The sequence below is a fragment of the Azolla caroliniana genome, unplaced genomic scaffold (assembly GCF_043228905.1).
Source record: "Azolla caroliniana isolate FFs.n. ecotype wild unplaced genomic scaffold, voAzoCaro1.0.p SCAF_126, whole genome shotgun sequence".
Lineage (NCBI taxonomy): Eukaryota > Viridiplantae > Streptophyta > Polypodiopsida > Salviniales > Salviniaceae > Azolla > Azolla caroliniana.
In genome coordinates this window covers 1-24,516 of record NW_028230561.1, presented here as the reverse complement: position 1 = coordinate 24,516, position 24,516 = coordinate 1, and the positions used below count along the sequence as shown (strand labels likewise).

Genomic DNA, 24,516 nt, shown 5'->3' with positions numbered 1-24,516 from the left:
TTATAACTTAGAAGTAGGAAAGTCATCCCCCCTCTTAGGAATGTCGAGCATGTGTGTTTGCCCATGCATATTGATATAGATGCAATCCGAAGGTGATTGTGTTGGAGAGGGAATCCACTAGGTTCAATTGCATTCTAGGGATCATGCCTACCTTAATGTGATGGTTATGCATCGTGTGTGATGTAAATACATATGTAGTAAAAAGACACTAGTTCTTGGAAATAGGGAAGTTATGTGAGTGTCATACATATGGAAGTGATTGTTGAAATTGAGCTTGAAGCCACTATCATCGTACGTTGTGTCAAATATTTAGATAAATAGTACAATGTGAAAGCATTTCCTTTTTACATGATAAAGGAGAGATTAATTAGGATTTCAGCAAATTGTTTTTGTAGATTCACCATTGGACCTACATTGTTTCATTCTCTGTGTAGAGAATGAAAGGTTGTGAACTCAAAATTTGAATGAGTGGGGTTGACACAATTGAGTGAATAACAAGGATATCATTAATGACAAACACGTGTAATGATTTCTATTATATGTACATATTGTGAAATGCACATAAAAGATACATCACAATATCATTAAGGAAGAATCTTAAATAAAAACTTCAAATTAAGGTTCCATGATGAAAAACTTCTATATTACAAAAAAGTTGGCTTCAATTGAATAAATTATACAAAATCTCATAAGTCTCTAATTGAGATTCAATATATTGGCATGAATTGCAATAATCAATATGGGGTATATTGATTTACTAGAGCCTATATGGCTTAATATTAAATTCTGATAAGCAAAGGTCCTCGAGAAATTTCTCAATGTCCTCGATTTGTATGCCGGACTCTTCATCCAACTATCAAAGACAATCATCAAAGACAATTAAAACATATAATGGCCACAAACACATCATTTGATTGCCATACAAATAAAGAATGCAATTGAGTACTAAAAAGTAAATCAAACTAGTGGTGATGTTCATCATTCATCACAATGTCATTATAAGTGTCACTCAATAATGTGATTAGCCTTGGTGCACTTGTTTGTTTGCCAACGAATGCAATTGAGTACTAAAAAGTAAATCAAACTAGTGGTGATGTTCATCATTCATCACAATGTCATTATAAGTGTCACTCAATAATGTGATTAGCCTTGGTGCACTTGTTTGTTTGCCAACACATGCATGTATGCATTTTGTAAAGTGTGGGTTGGTCACACCTTGCAATTGATGGAATGGAAGTCACTATGTTGGTTGGTGTAGAGTGCAGCATTGGTGATCTCGACTTCATGGTGTTGTAAGACCTGCATGAGGGCGGACCAAAAGCCTCTCTTCTTTGGGACGTTCATCGTAATTGACACGTCCACATTGTTGAACACTTGGACCGAGACATTCGCGGACACCACATGTAACTCGTTCTTGGACGAATGTGGATCAGATCTCACCCCATTACCCATCTCACACAAATTAGCAACCTTATTTAATGACAACAACACACACATACATGTCAGAATATAGTTCATTCTTGAGCTATGGTTAATTATCTAGTAAGTCTTTAGGCCAATGTATTTCAAATATATCTTAATTGGGCAATTAAGCATCAGCATCGATATAATCCGTGTTGATTAATCTTATAAACAAATGCATGAGTGTCTAAAAATATCAGGAAGCAACACATAAAAGTTAATGGTTGGTACCTAGTTCTTAAGACAGAAATATAGTGGTTTCAGAATGAGGCCGTTGAGAGGGAGGTCATCAGTGTAAGCTATTTAATGAGAAGAAGTTCATCTATCAACATCATTAACCAACTGTATATCACTAATTCTATCTGGCACAATATTACACATTAATGATGAAAATGAATCAGACATTCATTATCATTAATAGACCTTAACCAATGCACAGCACGGGAAAAAAAAAAGTTCACTAAAGTTAATCAAGGAAACATTTATACAGAGAATAGAATTACTAACCTTTTATTTTACTTGTATATAATTACGATTATGCATATGAAATTTCAATGGAATCTGTCAATGAATTCTATTTTTTTGGCTGGAGATTATGTTAAGTGTTTGTAACTATTATCCTTATAAATAAAGATTAAATAATTAACTAATTTAAAAAAATAGAAATGAAGTGATGGGAATGTGCACACATGATATTTATACAATGCCATAAAAAAAAAGGAAACAAATAATAAATGATATTAAATAGCAAAACAAATACTAATAATTAAAATCATTAGTAATGGAGACGGCGACCGGCACCGTTAGATTTAATGACCCCTCGCCAGCCTCTCGCCCGAAGCCAACGCCGTCAACTTTAGCGGGAGAGGCCAGCCAATTGAACATTAACGAGACCCACACGTGTGATGTACTGATATATACCCACATTCATAATTTCCCAATGTTTCAAAAGGTCGCTCCCCCTATGTACATGTATATCATATATGTACATGTACATGTATATGTATATGTATGTATCATTCATTCTTTCCTTCATTCACTACCCCCTAGAACCCTACCCACCCCACGCTATTTTTTTTTTTTCATTTTTATTACTTCTCTTTTGCCCTTTTTGTTGTAAACCAATTGTCTTGTGGGCCAATTTTGGTCTTAGAAGACGTTAATATATCTTTCTTTCTATTTCTACATTTCCCGTTTTTATTATATGTAGATATAATAAAGTGGACGCCCTGATCGTCTAGCATTCCCGGAACGAGTTCAGGGCCGTCCAAGCCCTAGATTCACCCGTTCAGAGCATTTACAAATATTATATTAAAGAGAAACGAGGATATATGAATCTTAAATCAAATAGAAACGAGGGTCTTCACTACCCTAGTACAAAAATGAAAGAATGGGAGAGTAAGTTAGGAAGGGGAGAGCAAGTTAGTTTGGGAGAGATAGCAACAAGAGATACCAGACAAACAAAGAAACTTTGTTGAGGAATAGTTTGCGAAAAGAGGAATCCTCGATATTATTGGTCTTATTAATGGGGTTTAGCATGCCATTTGTATTTCTAGAAATATTACCTTAAGTACCAGGTTGGAAATTAGATGTTCCCACATGCAACTTCAATTCATATTTTTTTAAAGTTCAAGGAAAATGCCAATCCACAACCTGTAAGTTGTAACCATTAAGTGAGTCATAATTAGAGTTGTTTGCTTCTTTAATCTTGAATTAGGTTTTCGAGTGACCAGACTCACCTAATTGAAAATACTAGGGCAATGATGTGAGCTGTAAATTATACTTAGTGGATCAAATGAAATTATAACTACATTAATTAGAATAACTAGATATTTGTGCACATTGTGCTTAGTGTTTGGATGATTAGTAATACCGATATTGATGTATCACATCAATTACAAAAGATTTATTGAATTAATACTACACATAACGTTAATTACTATAATTAACAATAATATAAGCACTCATTAAAATGTGTGGTTAGTGCATCCCTCCCAATGATTGATTATGTAGAAAACATAATAAGTTAGTAGTAGTTCAATGCTAACATATTACTTTAAGCTTGTGGGGTATATTTATGTCTCCTAAACTAAAGATAATGGATTCAAAGAGTGAGGTAAATAAATAAATAAATGGATAATGTGATGACTAGAGTCCAAATAATTAGACAATGATAAAATGATTGGAGACATACCCCAAAGAGAGAGATAGAGAGAGCCCAATGGATGTAGCTTAGTTGGTAAGGTTGCCCAATGGAGACCAGGTGGTCATGGGTGAGAAAATTGGGTTTTGAACTCAAGATGTCGTGTTTGTAGTGTTAACAACTTACCACTAGGGTAAGCTAATTACAAGAGAAGAAGAAGAGAGAGAGACAGAGTAGGGATGCGAGAACACTCAATTATAGTGACATGAGTCGTAGACAACACTCTTTATATTGTATCAATGTGTGTTGCGTGTGCCCTCTTATTGACTTGATCATAGAGAGATAATTAATAGAAGCTTTGATGCCATCGTCTAAGCATGAGATTGTAGATAGCTGATATCGTAATGGAAAGTCAAATTTGACTATTGGAACCTAAAAAATAAAAATAAAAGACATTCTCATTTTACGAGTAGCTGTATAGAAAAAGAAATGAGAAGTGTTAGTGCCAAGTCGATCTCGATTCTCAAGTGGGCAAGCTTGATACATCTTTTTTAACTCTTCATATTTGTGTCCTCCATAATCCATCTATTGGCCTACTTGTTATTGAGAAATATGTTAGTCTCAATTAAATAGATAATCACTATATGAGAAACATAAGAAATGTCTCGATTAAATAGATGTCAACAAATCACCCATGATGTGGTATCTTCCCCTAACCACTTTAGTTCATTTATATCTTGTTCAATCCATGAAATTAGAACATATTTATTCATGTTAATCTTCAACCTTGAAGCAATAACAAACAAATTCCCACATCTCCTTAGCCTTTTTAATGTCATCATGTGTAGCTCCTAGAAACATTATACAAATAATGTGGTTTTATGAAGGCAAGGCTTCCTTGGTTGCAACTTTAGTCTTCCAATTCTTGATCCATTGCAATATTATGCAACTTAAAAATAATAGTATGGAGTCTGGACAACAATAGTAAACAACAAAAAACTAACTAGACATCCTACAGATAATCCCTTGCCTCTCAACACTCCCATTAGTAGAAGGCTTTCCCCACATTCTAGTATTGTGTGCCAATGTTGACGTCCATGTGGCTCAAAGATGTATGCATGAATTTTATGACTAAGCTTTTAAAAGTTTCCCTCTCTCTCCCTACTCAAATTCGTGCTCCACACCATCACATACTCCTGGCTTCTCGACACTCCCACTATTAGAAGGTGTTCCCCACTTTCTATAGGGCTCTACATCCCACAACGTTTCCTTCTGACCTCTCATGTCCCACCTTGCTTCACACACTCGTCTTGACTTCTCTTTGGCACACCTCCTACTCCCTACCAATCTGGACAAACTTGAGTTATTCTCCTCCACTTTTGGCACCCTTATTGGCACCTCGCTTGGTAAACCTACGAGTGTGCACAATAGACGAGGGGGATGTTAAACATCTAACAAACATCTCACCTCCTATGCTAATACAAGCAAACACCAAAGTATGAGAATAAAGAGAATGAGATGATCATTGCAATAGGTTATGATTTATAAACATAGGGTAGCATTACTATATATGTATTCTCTCTACAAGAGAACATGAACATATACCCCATTCCCTCGTCTCTATACTAGAATCACCACAGGCCGCTCTACAATGGTATAAGTTTCTTTTTCTTTGATTTATGTTTAGGTTGTTTAGTCCAGGACCCAAGTCTGATTGCCACTCATTAATATGTGTGTGTGTGACATTCAATCAGAACAATTTTTTATATAACTATGAATTTGAACACATTGGAAGGACCATAATGCAATATCACAAATTTTACATACACCAAATTAGTTACAAAACATCCGTGTTAGAGAATTGAGTATATATAGAAGTGAAATATGTAGGCAAAGAAAGCTATAGAAGGGAGTGAGGAGCGTGGATCGTGATCATAATATGCGTGAATGTGATGAAAAGAGAGAATGTTTTTTATTGATGGGGGATGAATGTGATGCCAACCAAGCTCACTTGGAAGGTTCAAGAAGCAGGCTGTGATCCCACCACCAGGCCATTCACGGAAATGTTGTTACGAGTTATCTGTTCCAAGTCCCGGATATTCATAGAAGTCCAATTATATGGCGGAAGGTCCCATCTCCTTACGAACTGTGTCCAGTAAAGTCACCTCCTTCTTCCACACATACTCCTCTGAGCCATTGGCCGGATCGATCATCTCCGTCTCCGGTAAGGATTCAAGCTTTGCCTTAATCGCTACATCATCATCATCATCATCTGATATTTCTGAAATAATTTGGTGGCCGTAGGAGGTTGAAGAGAACAGATACATCAACATATCCTCGGAATTCAGATCCTGGAAGACCATCTCGGGACGTTGTGGATATACTTGATCAGATCTGCGTTGCACGCCTGTATGACAATAGGCTTAATCCTGCGATCGAAATCGGTCCTGAGCTTCGCGAGCGCGAAGGTGAGAGGGATGTATATATACATATACATATATACTACTCTACTACAATACGCATAGAAAGTGCTCCTCCAATACATAGTAACGCTACATCATCGTACCTTTGTATGTACATATATCTTTAGCGTCCAACGACCATAAGGTTTCTCTATACACATGCACATAGAGACATAGGGTGGTGGGGAGTCGGAATGTCTCTTGAGATTCGAGAGATAAGATTGTGTCTTGGGTCATGCGGTCAATACCGTCCTCGTAAAGTGATGCATTATATGAGATTTAGACACCCCCGGGTGCATTAATGGGTTTCGTAACAACTTGTCTGACCACTCGCATCCAACCTTCGTACAAGAAAGAAAGAAAGGGACAATTAGTTAGGAAGGGGAGAGCAAGTTGGTTTGGGAGAGATTAGAGCATGAGATTGCGAGAGAACGACAAGTTAATGGGAGAGCTAGAGGCACAAGAGGGATAGAACTAGATAAGGGGAACAAATGCGAAGTGAAGGTCTTGCTCTAGATTCATGATGAGGTCATGAAAAGGAAATTGTTGGAGAATAAGGTTTTCTTGCCACTGCTTTGGTTCATATGTATGTTACCTGTGGTACTGGAATACCTTCATCTTCGATATGTGTTTGCTTGATCAGCCCTTATTGCCTGCTATGCTCAACAAATCGGCTATGATGAGAGTACAAGGGAATCGGTCGGTATATTTGTTTATCCAACACAACTTTTGTATTTCTTATGATTTCATAATACCAAGGTGTATCTTTTTAAGAAAAAGAAAAGAAAAAGAAAAGGGGAATGCTTTATATTATCGTTCATATAAATGGTGATAGTATCGTGCATGCCATTTGTATTTCTAGAAATATTACCTAATGTCCCTAGAAACTCCCTAATTTTATGACCGTTATGAGAGTTGTACCTATAGTTGTTTGCTTCTTTGATTTTGAATTGTAAATGGAAAATACAAAAGTAGTGATATGAGTAGTAATTAGTGCATCGATTGTGACTATAACTATAATAGTTAGAGTGACTACATATCTATGTACATTGTCATTAGTGCTTAGATGATTAATAATACTAATCTTGATGTTACCCCATACGCATCCAAGAAAACGTGGCCTCCTAACACTTTGGTACACATGTCCACAGAGAGCGAGTGAGCGAGCAAGCAACGAGGTGGTCTTGCCCACATGGTTCACCATATTTATAAGGGAAAAGTACCAGGATACCCTTGGAAGTTTGTCTATTTACCAGAATGCCCCTGGAAGTTCCAAATTTACCAAACTACCCCTATGTCCAAAAAATTACACTTTATAAAGTAATTATACACTAAAATCTACAAGCCCTATTTACCAAAGATAGAAGAAATGGACCCGAACTAGCCCTATTTACCAAAGATTTGAGTGCATAATTACTTTATAAAGTGTAATTTTCTGGACATAGGGGTATTTTGGTAAATTTGGAACATCCAGGGGCATTCTGGTAAATAGACGAACTTCCAAGGGTATCCTGGTACTTTTCCCTATTTATAATTGGCCATTTCACACAATTCCAACAATTTGTAGAATAGAATACATGTCGCACACTCAAACTTATCCACAATCCATATGTACCCAACTCATCAAGTATTCTTTAGAGCATCAAATCATGAGTACAAACATTATAATGACTTCCTAGGAAATTAAGGTAAAGTTGTGTCTGTGTATACACAACTCATGAGTATTCTTTACAATTAAACCATGTGTACAAATATTATTGTGACTTCTTAGGAATTCAACGTAAACTAATAAAAATGAGGTTTTATAATTTGTAGATTATTTTATGCACAACTACTCAAGGACACCCCTCCCATAGCTTCATCAAACTTCATAATACGAGTATCTATGTTGCCTTGTTTGTTCCATTGCTCACCATAGGATCGTTTTAATTCTTGAATAATCATCAATCCATCAAGAAATAAATAATATCATGCCTACAACTTGATGGCCCGTTTGATGAATTCAACTACATGAGGGGTTAACATCAACCATTAATATTGTTTAAAATTATTGTTGTGAATGTGCATACATGATTAATTAAGAAAAATGGGAATCTATATATCATGTAAAAATATGTATAATCAAATTTAAGATTAAGAAGAGTTGTCTCAAAACAAATTCACATATTAGCGCAATTGTGCAAGTTTATGAATACCTTGAACTGTTGTAACATTTTCTACACAATATCTTAAATCAATGTAGTAATAGTGCTATAAATATTTGAAGCCAATGTAATATTTGGTGATGCTATCAATAGCTGAAGCTAATATAGTAATTTATAATGTTCAATTTCAAGAACACCATCAACGTTGTAAAATAACTCAACATATAATCCATGGAGTGTTGCTTGGCTTTTTGATGTACCTGAACTTATTGAAACATTCCCCAAACCTTGTTTGGGAATGATAGTTCTAAACATACGTGTTCATGTGCTTGGCACCATGTAAGAAAATTAAGCTAAGTGTCCATCATATCCTTGATCAAGATCTAATGATGACCATTGGTTTTATGGAGAGTGACATATATTCTCTCTAACCACCACTCCTCAATCTCGATATCCTTAGCTTAGGATAAATCAACGTCTTAATAAGGAAGTCAATACAAACTCATCATGTAGCTTTACATGCAATGTCAGTTAGGGTCATCATCACTTTGGTTCTTGTCGAATTGAAATCTATTATAATTAGATACATAAAGATCTTGATCCCATTAATTGTTCATGGGTCGAGGTTATTTGGATAATTTTTAGATAATGCCACATGAGCTCTGATTAATCAAGAACGTTAAATAAAATCTTTCCAAATGTTCCAGGTACATTAGAGGGAAACAACTATAAGGGCTAATGTGTGGGAATGATAAATCTTACATGTAACCATGCTCAATTGCTATTATGATTATGTAGTAATGTTAAGTCATTAGTTCAAATGGTTAAAGAAAATAATGGATCAAGTGTGCTTATGCACCCACGTGCAAAGGCTAAGCAGGGATACGAGACCCCATCAACATCCGTAAGTCTCTAAGCATTGGTGAACTCCTTACTACTTAGTCTCTCAAACCACCACATGTTCCTACATGTCCCAAATCTATATGTTGTTTGAAATCCCATGAGAATCAATTTTCTATTTGACCTACCCTTAGATCAAATGGTTAAAGAAAATAATGGAACAAATGTGCTTATGCACACGCGTGCAAAGGATAAGTGGGGATACGAGACCCCATCAACATCCCTTAGAAAAAAGTCTCTATAATGTCTCACACATGTTGTGTTATGGGGGGAGATAGTCATAGAACCCCTTTGCATTGGTGAACTCCTTACTACTTAGTCTCTCAAACCACCACATGTTCCTACATGTCCCAAATCCTTATGTGTTGTTTGAAATCCCATGAGAATCAATTTTCTATTTGTCCTACCCTTAGATCAAATCGTTAACAAAAATAATGGATCAAATGTGCTTATGCACCCACGTGCAAAGGATATGCGGGGATACGAAACCCCATTAACATCCCTTATTAAAAAAGTCTCTATAATGTCTCACATATGTTGTGTTATGGGAGGAGATAGTCATAGAACCCATTTGCATTGGTGAACTCCTTACTACTTAGTCTCTCAAACCACCACATGTTCCTACATGTCCCAAATCCTTATGTGCTGTTTGAAATCCTAGGAGAATCAATTTTCTATTTGTCCTACCCTTAGATCAAATGGTTAACGAAAATAATGGATCAAATGTGCTTATGCACCCACGTGCAAAGGATATGCGAGGATACGAGACCCCATTAACATCCATTATAAAAAAGTCTCTATAATGTCTCACATATGTTGTGTTATGGAAGGAGATAGTCATAGAACCCATTTGCATTGGTGAACTCCTTACTACTTAGTCTCTCAAACCACCATGTCCCAAATCCTTATGTGTTGTTTGAAATCCCAGGAAAATCATTTTCTATTTGTCCTACCCTTAGATCAAATGGTTAAAGAAAATAATGGATCAAGTGTGCTTATGCACCCATGTGCAAAGGATAAGCGGGGATATGAGACCCCATCAACATCCCTTATAAAAAAGACTCTATAATGTCTCACAGATGTTGTGTTATGGGAGGAGATAGTCATAGAACCCGTTGCATTGGTGAACTCCTTACTACTTAGTCTCTCAAACCACCACATGTTCCTACATGTCCCAAATCCTTATGCGTTGTTTGAAATCCCAGGAGAATCAAATTTCTATTTGTCCTACCCTTAGATCAAATGGTTAACGAAAATAATGGATCAAATGTGCTTATGCACCCATGTGCAAAGGATAAGCGGGGATATGAGACCCCATCAACATCCCTTATAAAAAAGATCTATAATGTCTCACAAATGTTGTGTTATGGGAGGAGATAGTCATAGAACCCCTTTGCATTGGTGAACTCCTCACTACTTAGTGTCTCAAACCACTACATGTTCCTACATGTCCCAAATCCTTATGTGTTGTTTGAAATCCTAGGAGAATCAATTTTCTATTTGTCCTACCCTTAGCTCTATAAATTTTGGCCTTTAACACTTGTCTTCAAGGCTATGATGGTGATATGCTCCCCATTTCAAAACATTACACTCTTGCAATGACAAATAAAAGCCAAGAAGTTTAGACAAGAAGCATAGTTTAATCCAATAGTTTCATTTTGAATTCTTAAAAATGTTGAGATCTCATGTGTTTAGTTTAAATATCAAATTTTTTAATTTTTTAAACAAAATATCCTTCCATTAGTTTAAAAAAAGGCACATCAGCTACAATGCTATGTTTTCCGTAGAGATTGTGCAACTATTGAAGCCACTCTATCCCACAACACCCGATCTGAAAGATCATTGAATTTTTTTTCGGTTTTTTCCAAGCTGGCCACATTTTGCATACATGTCCACCAAAGCATTCCCAAGCTCAATATTGTCTTCCAACAATCTCACAATTTCATTGTGAATTTCTATGCCCTTATAAGCTACCACTACACTGCCACAGTCCTTTAGCAAACTTACAAGGGTGTTTGCATCCAGAAGTAGTCCAATTACTGTAGTAGCATCTTCAAAAATGCCACATTTAGCATATGCATCCACTAGAATAGCCACAAGACATGGATCTGAATCAAACTCCCTTTCAATGATCCTTATGAGCAAGGTTTGGAAGATAAATCCTTGAAAATTATGAAATCTTTAATCATCATCTTATTATCCTTAGAAACAATAAATTTCTTCTAGAAAAGAAAAATGAATATGAACATCATTGAGAAGATTGTGTGAAAGGTTCACTACAACACCAAGTGAATTGCACACGTGTTTGCATATAAGTTTTGGAAATTTGAGGGGTATGTAAATTTACTTTTTAACTAAAGAAAAAAACGTGATTATGCCTATTATGATTGGCATGTAAATACACTCTATCTTCAACAATCTTAACATTATCTCATTCAATAACAACATTTCTTGCACGTCCCTTGGAAAAGTGTGTACTCCCTATTTATCGTGAACCTTTTAATGGGCTTATTGGCAATATAAACTCAAAGTTGTCCTCAATATTTTTATTTACTTTTGAAGTTTGATGATCAAACTAAGGATGACATAGGGAACTCGTGGACAAAGTAGGTTCCGACATATCCTGCCCTTGAATCCACGAAAATTGGGCTTTAATATTGGCCATGAAGCCTATGCCTTTGCAATAATGGATGTTATGGTATTTATTAGTAATGTCATGTGGATTATTGTCCAACTACACCGACTAACGTTAGAAAGGGCCTGGAAAGCAACCACAATGTTTATGTAAAATTATACTTGCATTCTTGCCAACTACTACGACTAGTGAAAAGTTGTTTTTTCAAACATGGTGTATAATTCTAGACAATATTTTTATCTTATGGATTTGCATGCTCGAGAAAGATGAAGTAACCAAGTATTGGAGGTGACTAGTCATTAACATTCTTTGTAAAATTGTCGTAACCATGGTTTTGTTTCTTATTATAGGCTCCCATATAATTCTCATATCCCTTTCATAGACTCATCTCTTGCATCATGTACTATCTTACTTCTATGCTCTTGCCTATATATAGATCTATTAGAATGAACTCATATAAGAAGTATGGTGAGATTGAAGCAGAAAGAGCTCGATCAAAGTTTATACTGAAATGGAGCAGTTCTCCTATGGTGGTTAGATCATCATCAGGGCCTAAATGGAACTACCAAGCACCTAGATAGTTGTTTCTGCCAATGGCTTCCATTAGTGATCAAGGGCTATAAATATGTATAGTTGTGTTACAAGTTAATTACCATGTTAAAAGAGTTGATGGGATACTTTTGTTGTAAATGAGGGGGTGTTGACTATGATCATTTTGGTGAGAAGGCCAAAGTGAGTTTTGTTGAAATTTGATGGTCTTTGATGTACTTTGTTAGCTAACTAATGCGAAGTAGTGTTTTTTTTTGGAAAAAGAAGAATATGGTGAGATGTCTCAAACATTTTCACCTGTACTTTTGAGCATATATAAATCAACATTGGGCACATAGAGTATAGGATGATCCTTGCCTTTGTTGTCGAGGGGCCCACATCCCTATTCATGAGTGATTGTAACCAACCCCATTTCTTTCCACTAAAAATTTCGTCTACTTCAAGAGAAAAGAGAAAAAAGTATAGGATGATCCTGGCCTTTGTTGTCGAGGGGCCCACATCCCTATTCATGAGTGATTGTAACCAACCCCATTTTTTTCCACTAAAAATTTCACAGTCGTCTACTTTAAGCAACAATAGATACTCTAGAACAAGTTTAAAAACTGAATTATCTATCCTTACAATGCATATGGTACCTAAATATGTATTATTGAGGCGCGTGGTTGGTTAAACACATATAACATTATGAAGCACAAAGTTTATCTTTCTATGGTTAGGCATCATTTATGTATGTGCTTATATCTTTCAAGCAAGAAATGTTAGTATCATCCATGATCCTCTGTACCTCATATGCATCAAGTTGGTTTTCAGTAATGTATGTAGATACTTGGGATTTCATTGAATATATTAAAACTTGATTTTCATGCTGTTATTGACATTGTCATTTCCGAATAAAGTAATTGTTATAGACAACAACATTACTATTCCATTTGTTGCAGCTTAATGAATTAATTTTAGCTTTAACAACTTCATGGAAATACATTCTTTTGTGGTTACATGCTCATGGGACAACTTTCATTGACAAAAAGTTTAGGCCGAAATAAACATGCTCAACATAACTAGACATATCAATATTTTCTATCCCTATAACAACATCTAAAAGCAATTGAAGATAATGGAAGAAAAACATTTTATTCATAAGCAAAAGGAATTTCAAGATGGCACACTCAACTCCTTTAGGTTTAAGGTTTAGAAAGCATGATTAATATGGAACCCTTCAAGTTTAAGGTAGAAATAACAATTTATAAGTCCTATGACATGATCTTGTTATGTGCAAGCAAAATGCTCTCATGAAACTAAGAAACATAAAAGTGAATTGAAAATTAGAAGTCTTGTCACATGACCTTTGTTATGTGCAAGCAAATTGTTCACATTAAACTATGGAACATAAATAGTGAATTGCACAATGCTCGACAAAGACACATGGTCTTCATACGTGCATAGTTTCCTTCAATGAAATAACATGAGTAAAGAGGATTAGGTATTGTACATGGAACGAGAAAAACTAGTATTTGCATGATAGGTGGGCGGTAAGTGAGATAGGTACTAACAATATACAACTTGGTAAACCTTGAACAATGGTAAAGAATGTATTGATTATATTACTTTTCAAAAGATTCCATGTGCATGGGAGGTTTCAAATACCTTGTAATTCACATGAGAAGATTACATTTTACAATGTTTATGCATTGGGATAGATCAAATCATAAAGTTCTTCACCAATTTCATGTTTACCATAGAATTAGGGAAACACGATGCTTGTTGATGACATTGTTATCACACTACTCGACATGAACACCATATGAGAGGTGTCAATAATCTACATGTATTGCAATTATTTTCTTGACCTCGATCTCCCGCACTCTTGGTGATCGATCACACCCATGTGTAAAACAAGTACTTTGCAAAAAATAAAGTATATATGATTTATTTCATCCCATATATATATGGGTTAATGTTTAAAATGATCTTGTATCCTAGAGATGACATACAATAGTACAATTTGAATATAATGAAACATCTTTAACAATCTTTTAGTGTGGCCAAATCCTTGGAAGATGTTCTTTATACATAGCAATATGTGCAAGAAATATAATTTTATGTTGTCCAGAAAATTGCAATAATTAGTTTCAAACATGGTCTTGACCCAAAATTACGTAACGCCGCAATAAAAGCTGCACTTTTATAACAAATGCATTGTTTTAATGGAGCATTAGTTTTTTCTCTACACAACATAATCTTTGCTTATAATAAGGCATACATTACTTTCACTCATGAAATTATTTCACAAACAATATACTTTTATGGGAGTGCTATCTTGTTGCAATATATGTAAATTCCAAACATACTAGTAGGTAGTCATGCAAAGTAACTAGTGCAATTTGGTGACTGGACATATTGGTTACGAACATTACTAGTTGTTGTAAACATAATGTTCCTAATCACTATAATAATTTAAAAACACTTGCGTTCAATCCTTACATACATATATCAATACGTATAAGCTTCCTTCTCCAAGGAAACAACCAAAAAAGCAATACAAAAGCATGAAGGGTGAAGCAATAACTTCTAGGAGTTTTGAGAATCCCAATAACAAGAGGTGTTAAAAAGCCAAAATGTTCTGGTGTGGCTGCATTATAACATATACGAAACATGTTATCACGTTCTGAGTGTTTTCTTAGCCAAATATATTCAAAAACTTCCCAACCTCAACAAGAACAAGGTAGAGTTAAGAGAACTCTACTGATTAGGCCGCATGTGTTTGGAGATCCACCCACCAAGCCCACTTATTCCCTTGTCAAATAATCTATGTGAATAATATAAACAATGCACACATGTTGCTTGTAAGTATGACGTAATTAATAGGTTGAAAACATAGAGTTGTTACAAACTAGGAGTAGGAGTATGATGTGGTCACAACACCCACTATGTTCCCTACGCATGAAACAATGATACCATGAAATTGGAAATCTAAGGAGTGTCCCCCCCTAAATTTTGATGAGCTCAAATAGATCAAAGTTATCTCTTAGATACATCCTACAACACGAAGCTTCTTTTTACCTTGCTATAGTTGCTTAAACTCATACTGACTACTTTTGCCATGCCACGAGATAGACATTCATTCCTTATAACCTATGGAAACTATGGGCTTTATCATGCTAGTTAATGCTAATGCCATATGCACATAAGCAACTAAAAGATGTCACTTTTCACGAGATACATACAAGTAGTGGGCGTTGAGGCATAGATATATAATGCTCGACACAAGGGTAGAGGTGAGAAAAAAGGACATGACAAAAACGAAGATCCAACTACAGGGGTGATGGCGTAGATATCGACACGATGTGATTGCCAGTGTTTAGGGCATCGAAAACGGGCTCGATTAAGAGACAAACTTCTCTATCTGGTAAATGAACTACTGAAAAAGAGAGATATGAGATGCCTATTAAAGGAATATATGACAATAACTATGGTGAATTTTATTGATACGATTGGGGGGAAAGGTTTGATGGAAGGAAGTTCTATACTATATCCATATCCATATCCCTATATGGGGATATAGGGATAGCATAGCAATCATAGGCTAATAGCTGTTGCATGTCACCACACTTATATCCAACAACAGTCATCTCTGAATCCCCTTGAAGGTCTTCAATCCACATCACAGCATCATTTGCATTCTTTTGTTTGTTTGTAAGGATATATGTACACATATATATATATATATATAAACTGTCATCATTTTTCGTTAGGCCGTAGTATTGTAACAAAAGTCTTTACAAAAGAACACTTTGAAGAAAGGGGTGTTTCATTCATGGTGGGGCTCACAACGTCCCAATCTCTCTCTTCAACAAAACCAAAAGGTTTGGAGGAAGAAAAGGAAACATTACCAAGAAGCAAGAGTCTCTCTCTCTCTCTCTCTCTCTCTCTCTCTCTCTCTCACGTGAAGGCTACAGTTTTAATCGAAATCCAGCTGCTTTAGGCTCTCTGCCATTGCATTCTTGCATCATTGCAAATCCATTCGGTCTTTGGTTGCAGACCATGGCTTTTTTCTTTATACACGGTTCTAACCTCAGATCAGAAATCCACGTTGTGCCCAAATTGGCTCACGTACATTAATTGTTCAAGCTCTAGATAGATATGAAGGTTAATTAATTGGAATTATAGCTGAGCGTTTGGGTCGTCTGATCTTCTTCAATACGATGAAGTCCTCTCAAAAGAAGCCTTTTAAAACAAAGGAGAAAGTTACTTTTAAGCTTGAATTTCATGCTACGAAGGTAAGTTATAAGTGCACTCCATTTGGGTCGCATAATCTCATGTTGCATGCATGAAAATGTAGTCAAGTGATTGGATATTAAGTCTGGTGAACATGGCCAAGCTAATGTATGCTACATTAGTGAGGTTCTTAGATGAAAATGTGGTCAAGTTATTGGATGATATGATATTGTAGGTTCCCCGGCGAGGATGGGACAAACTCTTGGTATCTTTGGTCTCAGTTGAAACAGGAAAAGTTATTGCCAAAACAGGGAAAGCGATAGTGAAAAACGGGTCTTGTTTCTGGTCAGATCCTGTGTTCGAATCCACATTTCTTTCTCGGGATATTGATGGCAAAAGTTCTGATAAAAAGCTATATAGACTGGTGGTCTCTATGGTAATTTTTCTTGCAAAGTTCATGCCTTAGGAGATCAAGTTAAATGTCGTGGTTTGCATTGCTTAAGGGATGGATGGTCTTCGTTTGTTCTTGCAATTTATATTCAAAATGACCTTCTGCTTTATTGAATATTTGTATTTTGAATGGAAATAAAGAGTTTTATAAACAGGTGATTTCTATGGTAAATTATGTTGCTTTTACTGCAGAAGCAAGTCTAATTATCTTGGGGTTGAAATGCTAGTAAAGATCTTTATAAAATTGTGGTTCTATGCAGAGTTACCCAGACTTAATTTCTGCCTGTTGAAGTGGATCTTGTTGCCACTAGGCTAGATTTTTAATATGTAGTCATCTTGGCGTGAAAGATTTTATCATTGATGTGATTCAAGTAAAGTCTGGAGGTTATTTGGAATGAAAGATCACATCATTGTTCTCTTTAAAATTTCAGGGTTTATCTCGGTTCGGCATTCTCGGAGAGGCCACCATTGATATGACAGAATATACTCTGGCCCATGTACCAGTTTCCTTGTCCTTACCGTTGCAAAATTGTAATTTTGGCAGCCTTTTACATGTGAGTCATAGTTCATGAAGCGTACATGATATGATGATGATACGGTTACACAATGTGAATCTTAATGGATCTTTATATGGATTTTTCTGGATAGGTTAAGATAAAACGTGACATGCAGAAGGACGTTAATAGGTATGAAATCTAATCTTGTTACTCTATTATGTTTATGCTTTTGATGCAAGCAAATAATGTATATGTAATCACATTCATAATATCTCTCAGGGAGCTTGAAGATGAGGGGGAGAATTCATCTAATGAAGTTCCTCTGCATGATGGGTTTGAAAGTAATGCAATGGAAGATAAGGTTAGTATTATACTTTTAATCTCTGAGAAGAGGATATGAGCATACACACAGTCATCCATTAATGACATTAATTAACCCAGAGGCTCGCTGATGGTGATTAGTTTTGCCAAAATCTGGTTAGCTAATAACCACGATCTAGACTTAACTTTAAGGGTTACACAATTAGGTATACAAGTTAACCTTAATTTCAGGCCACCTGAATCCTATTTTTACCATTTAGCTTAGGCTTACGTCAAGACCATAACTATCTATATTATGGCCAATCAAATGGTCTTCCATGAGCAAATGGCCCTCTGGCCTGATTGTCTCCATTATTGCATGAGTGAGTTGTAACATCTGTCCTTGTAATGTACGGGCAGTTGAGGTGATATGATCCCACTTGAATGAAAAACAGAGGGCTTCTACAAATAATTGGCATTATTAATTGCATTGCACTAATGATGATTCCTACTAAAAACAGTCAGAATGTTTTTCTGCTTCTTGTAGGATGATTGTTTTCCTCCTCGCTACAGTATAGATTCAATTGAGGTTCCTCTAACCCCAGACCGTAGTGAATCTCGGTTTCACATTGCGAGAGAGGGGGATGAGGTATTCATGTCACCTTCGAGCTCTATAAGTAGCTATCAGGAGCCGAATGGTTTTCAATACTACCCTGGGATGACTGGCATAGATTCAAAAATCCAATCACCACTGTCAAGTGATTCCAGTTGCGATGAGATGTTAGCTTTAACTGAATGGAGTGATTACAAAAGCAAAGATATAGAGGCTGCTGATTCAGCAATAATGAGAACTATAAAATCAAAAGCTGTTTTGAGGGATGACGAAACTAAGGAGATGGATATAGAGATTCGTGCACTAAAGAGGCAGCTTGTAGAAGAAATAACTAAGAATGAAGGATTGCAAAAGATGGTTACTACATTATCCGAAGAACAAGAGAGTCTCAAATGGGAGAAGGAGAAGTCATTGTGTGCAAGCAAACTGAATCTGATGGGTATTGAACAAATCAGGAGTTGTGATGAATTACAAGAAGAATTAGAGTATGAGAAGAATGTGAACTCAAATTTGACACTTCAGCTAAGAAAGACCCAGGATTCAAATTCAGAATTGCTATTAGAAATTCAGGACCTTGAGAAGGCATTGCAGGAAAAGAAGGATGCAGAGCTTCAAAGTTCAGATTTAAGAGGTCTGGAAATTGCAAATGAAAACCTAAAAAATACTGTAGATGCCCTTAAGAAAGAATTAGAGGAGCTCGAATGTGATTCAAAGGAACTTACAGAGGAAAATATGAATCTTATATCCCAGTTGAAGCAGTCGAATGACAAAGCCAAAGTACGGGACATCACAATTTCTCAGCTAGAAAGTGCAATTACAGAGCTAAGGATGAAGATCGGTAGCAAAAGCAATGAAAACGATGAAGCTGAAGTAGAAAAACTTAGAGAAACAGTATGCGAAATGAGGGAAAAATTGAAAGAGTGTGAAGAATCTTATGAAATCAAGCTGGCCAGCAGCAGGACATTTATTGATGATTTAAACTCTTCGGTTATGATGCTTCGTTCCAAGAACATACGCTTGGAAACCGAAATTCAAAGCCTAGATGAGCATACTTCTGAGGTGTTGATGGAGGTTCAGGCTCTGAAAAGGGAGAACGATGGGCAAAAGGAAGAGATTCAGGTCTTTCAACAGCAGACTTTGAATTTGTTGAATGAGGTGGAATCCTTAAAAATGGAGAATGAGAGTCATGAAAGAGAGAAATCTTTGCTTTCATCGCAACAAGGGCAGCTCAGATTGCTCAAGGAGAAAGCAACCAAAGCCGAGGAAGACCGCAAGAATGTCTTACAGCAAGTGGAAGAACTAGAGACGACAAATAGAAGCTTGAGAGAGAAGGATCATGATTTCACAACCTTAAAGAAGCAACTAGCAGATACTCAGGAACGTCTTTCATCTACAGATAGCAAATATAAGGAATCACTACAGCTAATCTCATGTACAAAGGCAGAAAAGATAGTTCTAGAAGAACAGATGTCCAATTTGCTAGAAGCAAAAAAAGAAGCAGAAGCCATAATCGCTCAAGTGAAGAGCTTTAATGGCATTTTACAGGAGAAGCTAACTCTGGAAGAGCTAAAGAGTGTGGAGCTTTTGCAAAGGTGTGGCGATGATGAAGCTAAATACTCAGGGCTTATTGAAAAGATGAACGTGAATCTAACTCAACTAAAAGCACGGGAGGATGAAATAGTGGAATTCAAAAACCATGAGAAGGAAATGGAGAACAAGATTCACAAGTTACAAGAAGAGAACAAAACTTGCCAATCTCAAATCAGAGAGTTAGAGGAGAATGTGTCTGTTTTAGAAGAAACCATAGTTTCCCTTAAATCTTCCAAATCTGCACTTGAAACAATCTCGAAAGGTTTGCAAATATTCAATGATGAGCTGTCAGAGAAATTAAAGAATGCTCAAGAGGATATAGAGTGGGCCCGGGAAAACACAAATACATTGGTGAATGAAATAAGGGAACTAGAAGGTGAATTGGAATCTGATTCAGAGGTTAGAAACCATTTGGAACAAACAATATCAGAACTTGAAGGTCAGAAAGCAAATTTGCAAACTCAAGTGGCGAAGCTTTTGGAAAACATTATGAAATTAGAGAAAGAAGTTATGGATCATGAAGAGCAATACAATGGTGCTGCCAATGAGATTGCCTCTCTTCAAGTGTTAGTCAAGCAGAAACAAGAAATTATTGACCAATATCTATCCTCTGATAATGCAAACAAAGAAAAGGCTGAACTGGAAGAAAAGCTGACAAGATCACAAGAGAGATTAAATCAGTTGATGAGAGATGTCTCTGATTGTGAGAGCAAACAAATGCAGACCCTTTCAGATGTATTAATCCTGAAAGCTCAAAAGGTTGAGCTAGAGGAAGCTCTTCAAAAATCGCAAGAGATCTTGGATGTGGTCAAGAATGAAGCTTCAACCATGAAAGAGGAGTTGGAACTGAAGCTGCATGAAGCTATGTTGACTGAGTTAAATATGAAGAAACATTTGGAAGAGGTCATGAAGGAATCCAAGCTTTTGAAAGATGAAAACTTAGATTGTTCACAGAAAATAATGGAATTGGAGGCAAAATGCACAGTTTCAGAGCTAGATAAAGAGAAGACATATGCGAAGATGGTATCTGAGGTAAGAAACAAAAGTGCTGAATGTGAATTTCACAAAAAGGAGAAAGAAGCAACAAAGAAGTCTCTTGCCTCCTTGAAGAAAGAAAAAGACAAAGTAGAGGTATCTTTAGAAAATACTGTAGAAGAGCTGACAGCGTTAAAAGAGAGGTTGCAGTCCCAAGAGGACGCAAACTTTAAAGAGAGAAACAATGAAGTAAGTAAACTGAAGAAACAAATTGCTGAGAATCAACGCAAACTCTCTGAACAGGACGTTGAAAGGGAAGATCTTAAGAAGAGGATTTACTCTTTGGAAGAGGAACTAGCACATCAGACAAATGCACTTGTTTTATCACAGAAGAAACTGAGAGATAAGGAAGCATCTTCCATCAATGGTGGAAGCCCTGTTTCTCACATTGCAAGGTATCTTTCAAGGGAGAGCAACAAGGTTGGTCCATTATCTAATCTACCTCCAACTCGAGAAGCAAAAGAAGCAGCTGATTTGCGAGAGAAAGTCAAGCTTTTAGAGGTGACTTTATAACAGGATATGCATAGTCTTAGTCTATGATCCTCTTTTATCTAAGAGAACACCAATAAAAAACCCCTGATATTTGGATGTTTACCAGAATACATTAGTGTACCCCCTATGCAATGCAAAATTTACTACTATAAATTGATGTTCTTCTAATTTCTGGAAACCTTGGTATCCTGGTAGACATCCAAAAGTTTGAGGTGTTCTCGTGCTTTTACCTAACCATTCAAAATATTTGGACTTTTGTTAGGGCGAGGTGAAGAAGAAAGCAGATGAACTGGAGATATCAAAGCAACGATTAAAGGAACAATATTCTCAGCTTTCCTTGAGGATTGAACACCTTGAACTTGCTAACAAACAGCTCATGAAAGAATGTTCCAATTCGAATTTGGATAAAATCTTGCAAGAGGTAAAGTGGTTAATGATCTGCATTGTATGCTGATATTAGTAAGAAATGTTTTTGTAATGAAATGCTCCTAGACATATTGACTGATGCACGGTGGAACTTTCAAGCGTCAGACTGAAATGTATAGCTCGAAAGTTAAAACAATAACATCATGAATCCTCTTGAGAAATATTCAGTATATTAGTAAATTGATTCTCAATGTGCTCCAAACTCTAATATTTGTAATACCATGCATCCATCCTCGTTTGTATTTTGGGTTATGTAATTATTTTTCTTATTGGATCTATGTCTTCAAAAAAGCTTAGATTGCGTTTGAATTTTGCAGCTTGACAGTCTCCAGAACCAAAATGCTGTACTTTCTGAGCGACAGGTTGAGCTTCTTGCAAAATTATGTTTACATGAATCTTTGCAACGTGAACTGGAAAATGTAAAAGAGGTATGTAATCTCATGTTGCTACGATTTGCTTTCTACTTTTGGCTACTTGATTGTCTAAACTAAAACTTATACATTCAACTGATTTAACATTCAGGAAAAAAAAGAACTTGACAACGCACTCTCTAAATTCAGTGCTGCAGCAACTAGTGATAGTATCCTGAAAAAAATTTCTAGCTTGGAGGTTGAGCTTGCAGAAGTTTTGGAGGCAAATAACATGTACAAGAAACAGCTTCAAAGGTATATATATTCAATGAAGTCTATGTAGGGATGGAGCAAAAAACATATCTTCCAGTTGTGTCATATAAATGCAATGATCTCCTACTAGTATATTTTACCCCATCTTTGTATTTTTCATGAATGTCAATTTAGTTCCGTTTTTGCATATTAAATGTTCAAATATCACTTTTCAAAGGTAAACATTGTTGGATGTCGAAAGAATGTTTGAATTTGTGGACCACGGAAGAACATACCAGGCTATCACTTGTGTGTATAAATTAGTATTAGTTGGCTATCGCAGACTTGCAGTCAATTAAAACCACCTGTGTGTATAAATTAAGTATTAGTTGGCTATCGCAGAGTCGCAGTCAATTAAAACCACCTTAGAAAAATGATTGAGATTAGATAATCAACCAAAATCTGTAGGGAACTAATTTTTCCATTTTAGCTCCAATCATGGTCTTTCTGACTCACTCTCTTCAAGATTTGCTTCTAACTTTGTTGCTTGTTTCATCTTTAGTGCTTTTTCGCAGCAACAGAATGTTCATACTGCTGCATTACAGAACCTTGGTAGTGCAGAGCAAATCCTTGATGATTTGGCAGATTTAAAGAGAAAAAATTTGATGCTCAATGATGAACTCAAGGATATGAAGGATAGATACTTCAACATGAGCCTCCAATTTGCGGAGGTGGAAGCTGAAAGAGGGCAGTTAGTCATGACAATCAAGACCCTTCAAGGTGCAAGGAAGTTGATGTCTAAAAAGAGTGCCAACTTCTGATGAAAATTCAAATCAAAATGTTTATTTCATTTTATTATCTTGTCTTGCATGTCCATTTGCAAGTTGAAACGATGGTGGGTGGGAGTTGAACTGCCAACCTATGGCTTACCAGGCACTGGGCCTGGAATGACTGAACTACCCACTTGATCTTCTTCCATACACAAATTTTATTCAATGTACATATGGTCTTAAAGACCAAAGCAACTACCACAACCTTTCTACAAACTTTAGCCCAACCTATTGTATCGAAATTTCTTAAATTCAAATGCCCAATTGGCATTCTTTATTCCCGCACCCGCTCATTCTCATCTGCATTACTAATTACTACAGTAACTCTGGTAGGGAAATAAGTAACAGCAGCATGGTTGTATGTCAAACTTTGGGTATGTTACACTAGCTTCTAAATATTCTTAAGGCTTCTCAATTCTGTAATGGTCCTAAAAGAACATACTTGATTAGCGTAACATTTCCCAAACATTATGAATATGATTGCAAATACATTGATTTACCCCCAATACTAAGGGGTTTGGCTCGAGATCATATTATTGATTGGTGTTATTTACAAATTCAGTTTGATTGTGCCCATCTATGGATATGCTCCTAATAAACAATGAAAGGTATGAAAGATTTCACACCCTTACAACATATAATATCTTTGCAGAAGTATGTATTCTGATGCTAAAAAGGTTGTGGATTCTATCTTATTCACAAGATAGAATATACCAATGAGTGCCATATACATTTTCTAGTAATTTTCAAAGTTTTAAAACATCATTGGGATTTGGTCATACTTAATGATCAACAGGAACATAGTTGATGATGTTCAATGGTCATAGATTATCGACAAGAGCATAGTTGATGTCATCCAATGTTCAAGTTGATCCATGGATGCACATACCACATCATTTCTCAATGTTCAAGATCTCATATATGCACAGAAATGTGATGAAAAGTTTCACATTGTACAAATCTTTCCACCCTCTCCATTTCCAACACGATTTCATAAATAAACAATTTTAAAGCTTCATATAAAGGAACACTACCCATTTCCTAGAAATTGTAAGTCAAAAAACAATTGCTTCTTAACACACAACACACAATAAAACTTCAGCCAGAGTACGGTGATGAATCATGGCGATGGCAGTTAATTTATCTTAAGAAATATAGGGATTACATTGGTT

General features: G+C 36.0%; 2 protein-coding genes across 4 annotated transcripts; one reads left to right on the top strand and one right to left on the bottom strand.

The window, feature by feature from the left end:
* Positions 1-588: 588 nt before the first annotated feature.
* On the bottom strand, positions 589-2,106 carry LOC147849111 (uncharacterized). Of its 3 annotated transcripts, none has more exons than XM_087337790.1 (3): positions 1,969-2,106; positions 1,216-1,470; positions 589-853 (listed from the first exon to the last, which is right to left on the bottom strand). In XM_087337790.1, the coding sequence occupies exons 2-3, from the start codon at positions 1,450-1,452 to the stop codon at positions 758-760; spliced, it is 333 nt and encodes a 110-aa protein (XP_087193916.1). In that variant the 5' UTR covers positions 1,453-1,470; positions 1,969-2,106; the 3' UTR covers positions 589-757. The 3 variants fall into 3 exon arrangements, with proteins under 3 accessions (XP_087193916.1, XP_087193914.1, XP_087193915.1); XM_087337788.1 differs by lacking the exon at positions 1,969-2,106 and adding an exon at positions 1,693-1,946; XM_087337789.1 differs by lacking the exon at positions 1,969-2,106 and having other exon boundaries at positions 1,216-1,677.
* Positions 2,107-16,153: 14,047 nt separating this feature from the next.
* LOC147849110 (uncharacterized) lies at positions 16,154-23,610 on the top strand. Its single transcript, XM_087337785.1, has 10 exons — positions 16,154-16,571; positions 16,745-16,945; positions 17,391-17,513; positions 17,608-17,645; positions 17,736-17,817; positions 18,304-21,495; positions 21,749-21,907; positions 22,230-22,340; positions 22,435-22,577; positions 23,077-23,610. The coding sequence occupies exons 1-10, from the start codon at positions 16,497-16,499 to the stop codon at positions 23,333-23,335; spliced, it is 4,383 nt and encodes a 1,460-aa protein (XP_087193911.1). The 5' UTR covers positions 16,154-16,496; the 3' UTR covers positions 23,336-23,610.
* Positions 23,611-24,516: the final 906 nt, after the last annotated feature.

Excerpts from the sequence above, each read along its gene's own strand:
- LOC147849111 (XM_087337789.1), bottom strand. The coding sequence starts at position 1,518 with ATGAACTATATTCTGACATGTATGTGTGTGTTGTTGTCATTAAATAAG. Across the intron at positions 854-1,215 it reads TCCATTCCATCAATTGCAAG|TTGGATGAAGAGTCCGGCAT; the intron begins GTGTGACCAACC and ends TGTCTTTGATAG.
- LOC147849110 (XM_087337785.1), top strand. The coding sequence starts at position 16,497 with ATGAAGTCCTCTCAAAAGAAGCCTTTTAAAACAAAGGAGAAAGTTACT. Across the intron at positions 17,514-17,607 it reads ATTTTGGCAGCCTTTTACAT|GTTAAGATAAAACGTGACAT; the intron begins GTGAGTCATAGT and ends TTTTCTGGATAG. Across the intron at positions 22,578-23,076 it reads TACAAGAAACAGCTTCAAAG|TGCTTTTTCGCAGCAACAGA; the intron begins GTATATATATTC and ends TTTCATCTTTAG.